Consider the following 14,237-nt stretch of genomic DNA (forward strand, 5'->3'; position numbering starts at 1 on the left):
CAGACTGCAGTTGGATTTGTAGTTCTTTCATACTGGGCCATTGTTGATCATATCTGTTCATAATATGTTGAATTATAATTTACAAAATAGTTACTTACATAATATTTTACTGGAGTAGTTCAGATATTTGCAGGACATTTCTTTTAGTTGTATCAAAATGGAAACAGAATTTAATGCAGTTTTAGCTCCATATTTACATAAACATTTAAAAGATTCATTGTTTTTAATATTTCATATATAGGTCCACACTAATGCAGATAATCACGTTGCAGTTATTTTCAATTTGTGTGCAATCTTTTTACTAAGAATGGAGAGTGACGTGTCAAAATGAAGTTCAGCAATTGAAAAAGCTGAAATAATAGCAAATATTATTTTGAAAGTTATACCAAAAGGTTTTTTTTTGCAAGAGATATCTGTAACACAAATTTTAGAGATAAAGAAGAAAACTAAAAACATTGATTTTAGAAATTTAAATAAGAAAACAAAGAACACTGTTTAAAACTCCATACAGACAATTGACTAAGATCACTAGTTGATGTTGGAAACATTATGACGTTGCTGAACTTGTAATAGAAGACGGTGGGCTGAGGCAGTTTGATTTCTGGATTCCCTGATATCTCTAAAGCAAAAGTGCACTGCTTACAAGAAAAAAAAAAAAAAAAAAAAAAAAACGTGGGTAGTTGGATGCTTTAAATCACTAACATTATGATAGATCTTAAAGCGATTGGCAATCTGACCAAATGATTTCTTCTAAAAAAGCACTGTTTAATTGAGCGCAATGTGAAGTTTAAGAAAGTTATTCAGCTGTGTTATGGAATCCAACATGAAAGTCGTGTGTGTGTAACTGAATTAATTCTTATATGATACTACATTATGTATCAATGTTATGATTATGTTACAGTGCATTACAATCAGAAAAATATTATATACAGTAGGTGTTTGCATGCTGGTATACTGCTACAATAACATCTGAATTACAATGATTTTTCTTTTGGAACACATTCAAAAAAATTCTTAAAAAACACTTTGAAAATGTTAAAAAAAATATTCTGCTTAATAAAGCAGAATGTGCATTCAGAATATTTTTTCAAGCCTACCAAATTTTGATTTACTTGTTTATTCTTATATCTTCTATTAGTTCGATTTATTTGTTTCCAGTTACTCATATAGAAAGAACAAATCTTCAGTTTTCATCTCATTTTATGCCAGATAGCAAGATATTTTGTGCAGGCATCACCTCACTGAAAAAAGAGATGCAAGAAAATATTATGTGGTCACTCATTAAGTGGCACTGATGAGTACATATACACATGCATGTTTTGGCATTTCAGAACATCCAATTAATTTTTATCCTAAAAAGAACTTTTGAAAAATCTATTATTTTTTTTATGAACTGTAGAATTGTTTAATCATGATTCACCAACAAAAATTAAACTGAAAAAAAATTGCTATCTGCATTGATTAACTAGCTTCTAATTTCAGTTTATGAATCTGAAAGTTGAATCAGAATTATGTTTTTTTTTTTTTTGACAGGCTTCTAAGAAAATTAAAATTCATTGAAATTTTTTGTTAAATCTTTCAAGTTCCCCCCCTCTCTCTCTCTCTCTCTCTCTCTCTCTCTATATATATATATATATATATATATATATATATATATATATATATATATATATTTGTAAGTTAAACCATAATTTACAGTTACATATTTTTTCTTGAAAAGGAAAGTTCATGAACAGTGTTTGTTTTTACATATTTTTTATGAAAGCACTATAATAGCAATATAAATAGAAGTGTTGATCCCATTTACTTGACAGTCATGAAATTTGCTAATGCATTTCTCCTCCCAAAGCACCCAGCCACAGTTAGCATACTATCACTGTATAACTTGCCATTTATGGCTGTTATACTTCTAAAGTAACTCCATAATGGGAAAGTATGAAATGCACAAAAAATTTCTGTGGAAAAAATGGGAACTTAAAAGTTGAGGAACTTAACTCCAGGTTTTCCCAATAGTTATTCATTTTGTCTATTACAAATTTGCCCATTTTAAATTCCGTCACTGATTAGATCATGCTTTTTTTCTGATTATTTCTATTACCCTGGTCTTTCAGCATTGACATTGTATTTGTCATTGAATGGAACTTAATTTCCATAATAGACTTGCAGGAACACCACTAATTGCAGTGGATCATTTGAAATAGAAAATTTGATATTATAAAAACGATGTTATATATCAATACCTCTATCACAGCCAGATTCAAAATTTCCTGACAGCTTATGAGAATATAACCATTGGCATAGGAGTGCTTTCATTTGCACTACTTAAAAAACATGAACTCTGCCTAGGAGTCCATATTTACCTTTTATTAGTGTTTTTTAGGTTTCACTGGCCTGATAGCTGTTTCTAACTGTTAGTTCTCATTAGAGACCAGACAGAAACCATAAAAGGTAACAAACTCTCTATCCTACCATACTCATCCCATTTAAGTGCTGTCTCCTATCCAGGAGGCTGACTACATGATTTGACTCATGGTTAACTATGGGCATTATGACATGTGGTGAGGACCCTATCTGTTCCACATATTGTTGTAAGTATTCATGGCTGTAAATCTGTGTGTGTTCATGGGGTTTGCCCTGCAGGAAGAAAAACCCGAGTTTCTGGGTGAACAAAAAATCCACCTCCATATGAGACCAGCTTACTCACCTTTAGTTGAAAGACACCAGATAAAGTTCCTGACATCAAGGACAGGAATCGAACCCAGGTCTTTCTGACCAAAGGGCCTTGTTTATACTGACTGAGCTGTGGTCATACCAATCTCACAAAAACTAAGGCATTCATATTCCAAAGTTTGTATTCTCATAAGCTCTCAGGAAAATTTGAATCTGGCTGTGATAATGAAACCTCTTTTAGACTCTTTATTATAAAAATAATTGCTGAGAATTCTTTTACTAGCACTGTCCATCCTTCATAAGTCATTAAAAAAAAATTATTAACCACAAGAAGAGATTCTTGTAATTACTGCATGTGTATGTGTGAGTAATGTACATCATAATAATAAGAATAAGGGCTGCATAATATTACTAATATACAAAAGCTTTGTAGAAAGAAATCTGTGTTTTAATGAAATAAAATCCAAACTATATTCAGCCGTAACTGGAAGCTAAAGTCACTTCATCCCACCAAGGGTTTTGTGGATGGTGACCATAAGTGTATATGATTATGTGCAACACTGAAGCAATGTGAGCTTCTGAAATCATTTTAAAGAAAATAAAATGTATGGTTGACCCTTATTCACCTAGCCTGTTTTCTGGAAGAAAAAAACTGATTTAATTATTTTTGGGAAGGAAAGCATTTATATCTACACACACACACACACGTATATATTGCAGAAATACCCAGTTTTTTTTTTTTTTTTTGATAGATTTTGAATGCACATTTCTAACCAAATAATGCATGACATTCTTACTTTGCAATGAAGACTTTAATTAATTACACATTAGAATTTTTTCTTTAAACTGTCAATCATCAACCCTTACCATTTTCTGCATAACAGAATATTGGGAAATACCAAATATAGTTTTTCTTGTTTATATATTTTTCATTTAATACTTGTTTTCTGTAAACGTTTAATACACATCAGTTAACTTTATGAAAATTATTTGGTAGTCAGCCATTGTAAAAACGGAAGCTATCAAGTATGATCCTAGTACTATGCCCAGTGCTCAACATAGTACTACTAATGTTCCAGTGGTGCTAACAGAAACAAGGAAAGTTGCATATCCAGTGGATCAGATGCCACCTCCACCGCCTCCGCCACCACCTCCTCCACTCCCTCCAGGAAGCACAGTATATCACAGTGGTAGACCTTTGCCTGAAGATTTGGGAGAAATTATCAGTTCTTCAACTATCTCCAGCAAGACAAGGACTGTGGAAACAATTACAGTTAGTTATAATTTTCTTCTTATTATTATTTTATTTATTTATTTTGGTTTTTTTAGGTAGTTTATTTGACTGTTTTATTCTCTAGTCTTCAGTATTAAACTAATCATTTCAGTTATGCAGTAATCAAGAAAGAAAAATTATCAAAAGAAAAGTAATAATGCCAGCCTGGTTGGCTGAGTGGTTAGTGTATCTGCTCTCCAGCCAAAAGGCTGCGGGTTTGAATCCCGCCATGGGCATGGATGTTTGTGATTGTTTGTGAAAATACAAATGGTGGTGTTGGGTGGTAGATGGCATTGGTGTATATGTTGAGTGGTGGAGACAGAATTGTAGTGTAGATGTCCTCCCTCGATGAGTGTTTAGACTCCCTGGAGATGTCACTTAATAATAATTTTAAGATTTAATAATTATAAATATATGAGTTATAATTAACATCTTTTTATGAAGACATTCCTCACTTTGGCACAGCTTGCTATAACTGCCAAAAAGTCCATCACTTCTCCAAGGCATCTGTGATGCTATTCTAAAAGAAATTCATTATAGTACCATGATCATCAATTGACATCAAACTTTCATTCCCAGAAAACCCATTGTGGGAAAAACATTTATAAGAACTTTTCAATTGAAGGTAGGTAAGTTTGCTTGCTTGCATAGGTGAGTTGCAAATCTTGACATGTAGACCAAGATGCTGGAGAATAAACACAAGTATAAATCATGAACACATATCACAGATATAATACATGGGGCTGATGTTCTTCTTGTAGCTCTACAGCCCAAATTGAGCCTTGGTCCTCCTGGATTTGTTTCTTCCAATGCTGTCTGTCCAAAACTTCACTTCTCCAGTTTGGACATTGTAATATGATGTTGCTATCTTGACTAATGGTGTCTGTCCATCTTGTTACTTTGCATTAAACAGCCACTATAGTTTTGCATAGTGTTTTTATACTAATGTACTCATATGAAATACTCATTTGGTTATAGATTCTTCATAAGGGACTTACACTTGATCAGCTGTGTGTAGAAATGTACATAGCTGAAATTGTATGAAACTCATGTGAGTAAAAGAGGTGTAAAAGAGATTTTTTTCTTGGCAGGTAATGAACGAGTAGAATGCATTATCAGAATGGTTAGTGAATGCTCCAACATTGAGAATGTGCTCAAGGTATGATAGTTATTGTAGTCTGTGAGGGTTTAACCTCCTGTGATCGAGTCTTTGGACTCCATGGAGGTTTGAAAGTAATACTAATTTAACAGAAATCACTTCTTTGAATAAAGGCAACATACTTTTTTTTCACACAATTCAAGCATTCACATAACAGTTTATTTTTTAATTGTTAAATAAATAACAAAATACAATTGAAGAAATTACAGTAAAGGGGAATGTAAGAATTAGAACTTTAAAATGCTAGTTATAAAGTAAGTAGAAATCATCATCATTCAGAGATTCATTCGATTCAATCAAACATCTCTTTAACAGATTGCTTAGTCTTCTTTTTCAGATTGTTTTTATATTGAAGTTGTAATCATTTAGACATTCTTTCTATTTGCATCATTTTAATATATTTTAATAACAATCAGGAATTGTTTGAGAGGAGCAGTATAGACTACATACCCATGGTCAGGAGGATAAGCCAAATGAGGGTTAAGTGAATAAGCAGAGATATAAAGCAACAGATGGGGGGGGGGATGTGAAGGAAATATAAAGAGAAAAATTATTAGATACTTATTCATAAGCAGTACAAAGTGCAAGCAAGAAGGGTAACTAGTATGGAAAGGAAAGCCAAATCAGATTATGAGAGAAAATTAGCGAAGTAACTCCAAAAGAGTTTTTTGTTATATAGCAAGTAAGAGGGAAAATGTCTGTGGAAGGATGATTTCACTCAATGCTGAAGGTAGGTAGGTAGTTGTGTTGTTAAGTGATCACTTTGATAAGGGTGGAGATTTTGCAGTTGGTGATGTGACTGAGACTCGTATCAAAGTTGAGATTAATGAACAGGAGGTGCTCAGTATATTGAAAACTATGAATGTGAATACAGCAGTAAGATTGGATGGCATGTTGATTTGTGTAGTAAACTACAATTTATTGTTGTTGAAGTAGCAAACTACAGATTAATTAATAATTAGTATGTTAAAGTATTGGAAAAGTTGGTTAAAGGTGAAATCCAACATGGATGGATAGGAATATGATACTCTGTTGGGCAGCATGGTTTTGTAAAGGTTAATTTTTGTAAATTACTAAGGCAGGTTGGTCCTGCCTTAGTAATTTACTCATCATTTTATAATAGTGACAGCAGAAGTAGATAAGGGAAATGGCTACACCATGATACTGTTGGCCTTTGCAAAGACATTTACAAAAGAATTTACATTTACATTCCCATTTGTTCCAACTTACAAAAGTTGAAGCAAATAGGAATGGATATGAATCTGGTAGTATGGATAGGATGGAGTAGGCTAACAGGCAGATGCCAGAGAGTAGTATATAATGGGAATCTATGAGAATGACTAGTGGAGTGCTTCAGGGTTCTCTACTAGGTGATGTTAGATATCCTGCAGGGTGATTTAAATAAATTGGCATTGTGGGTGAGGGGAAAATAATTGTCAATTACTGTTTGCAAAATGTCAATTACTGTTTGCAAAATGCAAAGTTATGCACTTTGGATTTGAGAAGGTTATGTACTGTGTATCACATTGATGGTACTGAATTGCAGGAAATTGACGAGGCTAGGGACTTAGGAGTAACGATAGGCAGAAAGTTGAAGTTCATAGGACATATTGCAGAGGTTGGGGAAAATAGTTCAGATTACCTGGATGCTAAAAAATGCACTAACAAGTAAATATAGGGAGATTATTATCTCTCTTTATACGACTATGATTTGGCTGCATATTGACTACTGTTTGAAAATTTGGTCACCTATCTTTCTTTGGGATCAGGAGATGGTGGAGAGGATTCAGAGACAAGTAACAAAGCTGGTGAAAGTTTAGTTGATAAGCAGAAAAAAAGGAGAATTGATAGAAACTTGTAAATTATTAAAGGGGTTCTATAAAATTTACACAAGGTGAATTTTTCAATACATGACAAATAGAGAGGGATGCCTAAGGGTCAAGGCTGTATAAGTGGGATGAGACCTCCATATAGCCTTTTAAGGAATGTGGAGAACTGATTGGGACTTCTGACCTAATATCTATTCCTCACTTTTTTTCATGGTGTTACTGAGTGAACAAGGATGGGCTGGCAATTTGGGATTTAGCAAACCAAATTCTATTCTTATTGGCATAAACCACAATGTAAAATGAAGGTACAACATGACAGAATTTCATGGCAGCTAGGGAATCGCTCGATTAAACAAGGCCTCCCCATTGTTTTCATCAGAGAACCAGAGCAAACAGCAAAAAGTTAGCTACTGGATCAAATCCCAGAACACGTCCCACCTCAACATCAACAGAATTCAAGATTGGCACTATCAACATAAGCATCATATGGAAAACTAAATGGAACTAGCAGAAGAATTGGATAAGTACCAGTTAAACATGATAGACATGACTGAAACAAAGAAGACAAAAACAGGTGAGATCTTTCTAAGTGACAAATACAAGTGTTGTATTCAGACAATGAGAATCAGCAATTAGGAAAAGAGGGAGCAGCTATAGTATTCAACACTAAATATGAGGATAATCTTCTTGAATGGCAGGCAATGCTTATGGTCCCTCAGAAGATTCTACCAAGGAAGAAATGGAGGAATTTTTTGAGGCATTAGAGAGGGCCGCTGGCTCAATGAAAAAGGAAAAGTTGGTCCATGTTGGAGATCTAAACAGCAGAGTAGGAAATGATTACTAGACATATAGAAATGTTTTCATAAAATTTGGAGGAAACGCAAAGTTAATAATAATGGTAAATGCCTGCTGCATTTCTTTTCAGGACATGGATTAGTTATTACTAACACCATGTTCCAACATAAAAATGTGCACAAATTCACGTGAAGACTATGTTATAGGTGATAGCAATGTTTTCCCACTGGTTCAAGACCCAAGAGTATACAGAGGATTTGAAATAGGAAGTCATCACAATTTAGTTTTGAAAATGAAATCATTTTTGAAAACAAGAACCAAACCTTGGAGATTCAGTGGGAAATCCTGAAGAAAGCATTGACTGATTCAGCCAGAGAAGCATGTGGTGGGTTGTCTGTAAGGATAAAAAAATCATGTGGACTCAAGAAGTTAAAGAGGCAGTGAAGTAAAAAAAAAGAAAGCGCAGTGAAAGTTCTTGGTAAGTAAGTCAGCTTATGCTCTTAGAAAATACAGAGAAAAATGTAAGAAAGCGAAGCACTGTGTAAAACTAGATAAGCAAAAGTCATTTGAAGACTTTGGAAAAAAACATAGAAAATAAATATCAGGAAGGTGGCAAAATATTCTGGAGTATACTGAGAAAGCTAAAAAATGGAGTAAGAAGTACTGTCCAAGGAATAAGAGATCATAAAGGTGACACGAAAACTGAAGATAAAGACATTCTAGATGTCTGGAGTAATTACTTTTAAAGACTGTTAAATGAAATAAACAGTGTCAGCACAATGATAGAAAACTCCCAACAGGAATGTAGTCAGGAATACAAATCCATACTTGAAGTAGAAAAAGTCATCAAAAACCTGAAATGTGGAAATGCAGCTGGAGTACATGAAATATTCAGCTAGAAATGCTCAAATATGGAGGTATAAAAGTTTTACAGTGGCTGCATTGCATTATTCGTAATTCTTTTCCAATCCTCTGCATTGCAGAGGATTGGAGCAGTGCTCTCATAGTATATAAAAAAGGAAATAAAACGGAATGCAAGAATTATAGAGGTGGTTCCCCTACTGAGTGTTCCTGGTGAGATTTATGCATGTATGCTCGAGAAAGATTGTAGAAGGGAAGCTTGGTGAAGAACAAACTGGATTCAGGCCAAATGGAGATTGTCAGGATCAGATTTTCACTTTAAGACAAATAGTTAAGAAATCTTGAGAATATAACAAGGATCTGTATTTAAGTTTTGTTGATCTGGAAAAGGCTATGACAAGGTGCCAAGAAGAAAGCTCTTTAAAATGCTAAAGTTATATGGTGTAAATGGAACATTATATCAAGCCATACATAGTCTCTATTTAAGCTGTAAATTAGCAGTTAGACTTGGAGGTACAGGAAGATGGTTTGAGGTAAAATCAGGCATACAACAAGGGTACACATTATCTCCAGTGTTATTCATTAATTATATGAATCACATTATGAAGGAAAGTGATATTAAACCTGATATCAAAATTGGTGATGATAATCTTAGCTCTTTACTTTATGCAGATGATGTTATACTTCTGAATAAATCCAAGTACAAGTCTGCAAGATTCCCTGACTAAATTGAATTAACTGTTGTAATAGGTTTGGTATGAAAATTAGCAATAAAAAGACAAAGACAATGAAAATAGGCAGAAACATTGAAAACATAGAGTGTATCCTGAACCTATAGAACAAGTAAAACATTTCAGCTATTTAGGCACAATATTTAGTGAAGATGGTAAATTAAATATGGAGATAGACAACAGAATAAAGCTGATATGGTAGGAAGTCAGCTGAATAAATTTATATGAAATAAGAAAGAAATTTGTCAAAATATTAAATTAGCTGTATACAAGACAGCGTTCAAACCAAATTTTAACTTATGAATCTGAGAGCTGGGCTAGAAATAAAACACTTGATCACAGACTGGAAGACATCTGATATGGGAATTCTGAGAAAGATTACTGGAGTGAACAAATGGCATCAATGGCAATATCATATCAAAAATGAAGATATTAGAAAAGAACTTGCCATTGTTAGCATTCAGGAATGTGTTAGTAGAGCTAATCTCAGGTGGCATTGTCACTTAAACAATGGGAGAGGAAAGATTAGCAAAACATATAATCTTTGCCAGGTTGGTAGGAAAAAGACCCAGAGGAAGACTAAGATGTAGATCGATTGATATAGTAAAAATTGCCTTAGAAGGAAATATTAGATTGATAAGATTGTAGTCTTGACAGATAACAGATTAATTTGGAGGGAAATTATTGATCAGAAGTTAGTAATGGTGTAACTTTTTCATGTAGTACTATCATAATTATCCTGTACATCCTGTGAGAGTGCATATCAGGAATTTGGTGATGATGATGATAACAAATAGAGTGAGAACTAAGGATCACCCATGGAGGTTGTTAAGAGTATAGATAGACGTGTTGGATAGAGCCCTGGTTCAGCTGGTAAGTTAACCTACAAGTTCTGTCTATATAAATCATCAGGGGGAAGCTTGATGAGTGCTGATAGCACACTTTGAAGTTCCTGTTGAATCACTACTAGGGCCGGCTGGCCTTGTAAGAGGTCCCGAAGAGATATGCTGGCCTTGCAGGATGAGGCCATAGTGCTGTCTTTAATGTGGAAACTTGTTACCCCATCCATATACCTATGCACACGAGCTTATTGTAGGGAATTTGGCTATCTAGCGACCATCATTAGGATCGAGGAGGACAACACCCTGCTCCAACACAGTACTTGTTGGGAACCTTCTCTGACTTTCCAGCACTGGATGTCTCGTTGGTTCGATTTGGTGGCTCAATAGTATGAACTCACCACAAACTAATTACTCTCTGAGATGTCAATATGAAAACAAGATCCTTCTATAGGAGAAGGTGAGATCATAGCTTTTTTGTAAGATAGATTAAGTTAGCTGTAAGTTAGTATGTAAGTTAGGTTAGAAAAAAGATCAATATCATGTGCTTAGTGAAATATTTATGAAAGAAACAGAAAGGTCCAAGTTCAACTGGCTGTAATCTATGGCTACTCTGACCTGCCATTAGCGAGGTGTCGGACTTCATCGCTGCTGCCCTTATGACTGAGAATTATAGTAACAGAGGTCATAGTTGGCTAGTGCATGGGCGTGTCATGCTTAATGTACATCTCCAACTTGAATGCCTTTAGGTTTGAGATGTGGAAAGACTATGAGTGCAATTAGGCCTGTGTTCCACCTAAGAACTGAATGACTTTGGGTTCTTAGAGTGATCAGTGGTGCAAAGCTACCATCTGTGGGATTATGACTGAACGCCTCTACATCAGAATCCCGTTTAGCCACTACAATGATAGATACTGTTTAAAATTAGTGATAGTCTTGGACCACTACCTCTGATTGGCAGATGGTGGAGTTTGACTGCTCTCCGGTTAAGTTCGATAATGTTGAACCTGCCTACCTACTTCCTGTGGGAATAAAAGGCATTAATGGATTTATTTTATTTATGATATATTAATGTATATATCGTGCATTAAGACAACTAGTCTTAATGCACGATATTGGCTAAGAGTAATCTAAGGATAAGGGGACCTGAATTATCTCATTGATTTGCTTTTATAGGACTGTGTTGAAGGAGATGATAACCTGATAAAGGTTATTAAAAGATATTCACCTGAGATAAGAAGGTAAGTTGTAGCAGATCTGGGACTTATCTATGTGCGACATCTATATCCATTCCTCTGCACAATCGTTCATCTAAATATGCATATACATTTGGTAAAGCAGCCAGCAGTACAGTGGTGTAGCTAGAGCTTTTGCTGCCCGGGGCAGTCCCTGAGTTTGCCCCCCCCCCCTCAATACACACCAAAAATACTACAGAAAGTCAAAACGATGTATAGGGAAATAAATTAAAATGTTATGTTTATTTTTTAAATAAAATTTTAATTCCAACATTCTAAAATGTTCTTGCTTTTCTGTTAGCAAAATCGTCGATGACATTGTTGAAGTCTATTTCTTCACTCAGTTGCTGTTCTATAGACATCATAGCAAGATTTCTTAAATGCAAGGTATCATTGTAGATCTTAGGTAATTCTTAATCAGTTTTAATTTAGAAAAACTCCTCTCACAACTAGCAACTTATAGCAATTGTGAGGAAAATTCACTCTAATATTACAATATCTGGAACTCAGTTCTTGAGAATGTATTTTAGAATAAACTGCAAAAGAAAGTTCAAGGGGACTGTCCTTCCATGTCTCTGTTTCATCTTGCATAGCAGAAACAGAAATAAAAGTGTGAAGTATTTTTCTTTCAACGAAGAACTCTTCCTTATTGATGTCATCGTGATCATGATTTAGTTGACATTTGTATTTATCATTCAAAAGATTCAATGGAATAAGGAAAGCATATGGCCACTAGAAGGCTGTAAGTTGTGTAGTGTCAGAAAGAGCTCTGGAAAAATAAGTGCTGTTTTGAATGATAATTGGCAGTGTTTCATAAATTTTAGGGTTTCATTATTTATTTTTGAGAACAAAGTGTGGCTGGGTGATTTTTGGTGTGAATTCTATCAGAATTGTTAGTCTAAATTGCCATTTTAAATATCACACAATGCCGGTCAGGAGGTCAACCATGCGGGCATCGACTGGTGCTAGGCGAATGCTGCAAAAGTCAAGTGGCATTGGCGACATAGACTTTTAAAACTGATTCGATTTTCTGAGTGCGATATGTATGCATGACAGAATGTAAGAGATATCTTTGTAGAGAGGGAGAGAATGAGAAAGTATGAGCGAAAAACGAGAGAAAGTATGGTTTTGTCGTAAGTGTAATATACTGTTGGACCACAATACACAGAATGCGAAACTGACTGAAAAGATCTTTTCAGTCAGAAATGGAAACTGAAAGATAGAGAGACTGACGGAGTGAAAGGATGCAGGGATGTAGAAGTGAAAGTTACAAAAAACCGAAATGAAACGAAAGCAAGAGAAACTGAGGGAGTAAAAGAATGCAAAGTTGTAGAAGCAAAAATTCCGGAAGAAGTTGCAACAAAATTGGGAGAAACTGAAGGAGTGAAAGAATGCGAAGATGTACAAAGCGAAAGTTAGTGATAAGGGGGGTGAAAGAAAGTATGAATGAGGAAAAGGAAGTAAAGTGCTGCCGAACAAGAGGTAGCGAGATAGACAGTGAAGTTGTCGGAATGCAAGATTTAATGAAACAGATATTGGAAATGATAAATGAAATGAAGAACATGTTTAGTGATGTTAGGCATTAACTGGAAATTAATGAAAGTATGCAAGAAATCAGAATGAAAGAACAAAGAGTAAAAGAAGTGACAAGTGATTCCAGGATAGCAGTATATGGAGACTCCATAATTAGAGGGCTAGAGTCCATAAGGTCTGCTATCTGGGTGGGCGAATGAGTATGATAATTAAAGCGTTGGACATGAGGAAGAAATGAGCGAGAGAGTTAGTTGTGATTGTAGAGACGAATGATCTAAATAGACATAAGGATGTGAGGACAAATATCAGGAGGCTTTTGAGAAGAGTGAAAGATTACAGTGTAATAGGAAAGGTTGTCAGTGTGTTACCTAGGTATGATAATGACGATTTGCGATGGAGAGCCAAAATCATGAATGGTATGTTGGCGGAGCTGTGTGAGGAGAAGGGAGTGGAGTTTGTGGATGTATGGCATGTGTTTGAGGGAAGAATGAAATTATACAGGCGTGATGGGTTGCATTTAAATGGCTTTAGAGTGAGTATGCTGGAGAACGTGTTGCTAGATGAAAGTATAGTGTGTGGAAGTACAGTGTATGATGCATGCCAGAGATCAGAAGAAAGAGAAAAATCAGGAGAGTAGTACTGAAGAGACAGCAGTGTTTGGCAGTGAAACCAGTAGTAGTGTGAGAGAGGAAGAGAGAATGGGAATACAAGAGGAACAGGGAAATGGGTGGCGCTCGGGGGGACAGGGAGACATGGCATAGAGAGAGAGTGAATGTTGAAAGTGGAAGTTGAACGTGTGTATGAAAATGGAGTATATTACAATGTGGGTGGAGAAGTGGAGACTGAGCAGGTATATGTGTGGTAAGCAGTGATAAAGGTGATTTGGCAGGTGTAGTGGGGAAATCACAACCAACATATGGCTTGGATAGGACTGGCTATAGACCTAAAAATGAACTGTTGTGTTTGTTTACAAATGCCAGAAGTATCAGAAATAAAGGGGATGAAATGGTTTCAGTGATTGAGTTTATTCGCCCCCAAACATTGGAATAAGTGAAACATGGTTAATGAAGATGATATCGTAACGGGAATAGAAATGGAAGGTACAGTATTTTTCATGAGGATAGGAAGCGACGGGGAGTGCTGCTGATGATAGCAGGGGAATTAAGTCCACATGAAAGGGGGAAATAGTGGCAGTGGTTATGAGGCAGTGTGTTATAACATGGAGGCTGAGAAGAAGACATATTTAGTTGGATGTTGCTATAGGCCTGGGAATGTGGAAGGTTCTGATGAAGAAATGTATAAACAACTTGGA

At 35.2% G+C, this 14,237-nt stretch overlaps 1 protein-coding gene across 3 annotated transcripts in view; it reads left to right on the forward strand.

Moving 5' to 3' along the window:
* LOC150108163 (uncharacterized) overlaps positions 1 to 14,237 on the forward strand; it is a 461,861-nt gene that overhangs the window by 429,103 nt on the left and 18,521 nt on the right. For all 3 annotated transcript variants that reach the window (XM_090390618.1, XM_090390617.1, XM_090390619.1), the window contains exon 16: positions 3,668 to 3,943. In XM_090390618.1, coding sequence (XP_090246744.1) covers positions 3,668 to 3,943 — 276 coding nt within the window. The remainder of the gene's footprint in view (positions 1 to 3,667; positions 3,944 to 14,237) is intronic.

Source organism: Typopeltis vanoorti, chromosome 3 (assembly GCF_054136105.1).
Source record: "Typopeltis vanoorti isolate ZY-2024b chromosome 3, IOZ_Tvanoo_1.0, whole genome shotgun sequence".
In the NCBI taxonomy this organism is placed as follows: domain Eukaryota; kingdom Metazoa; phylum Arthropoda; class Arachnida; order Uropygi; family Thelyphonidae; genus Typopeltis; species Typopeltis vanoorti.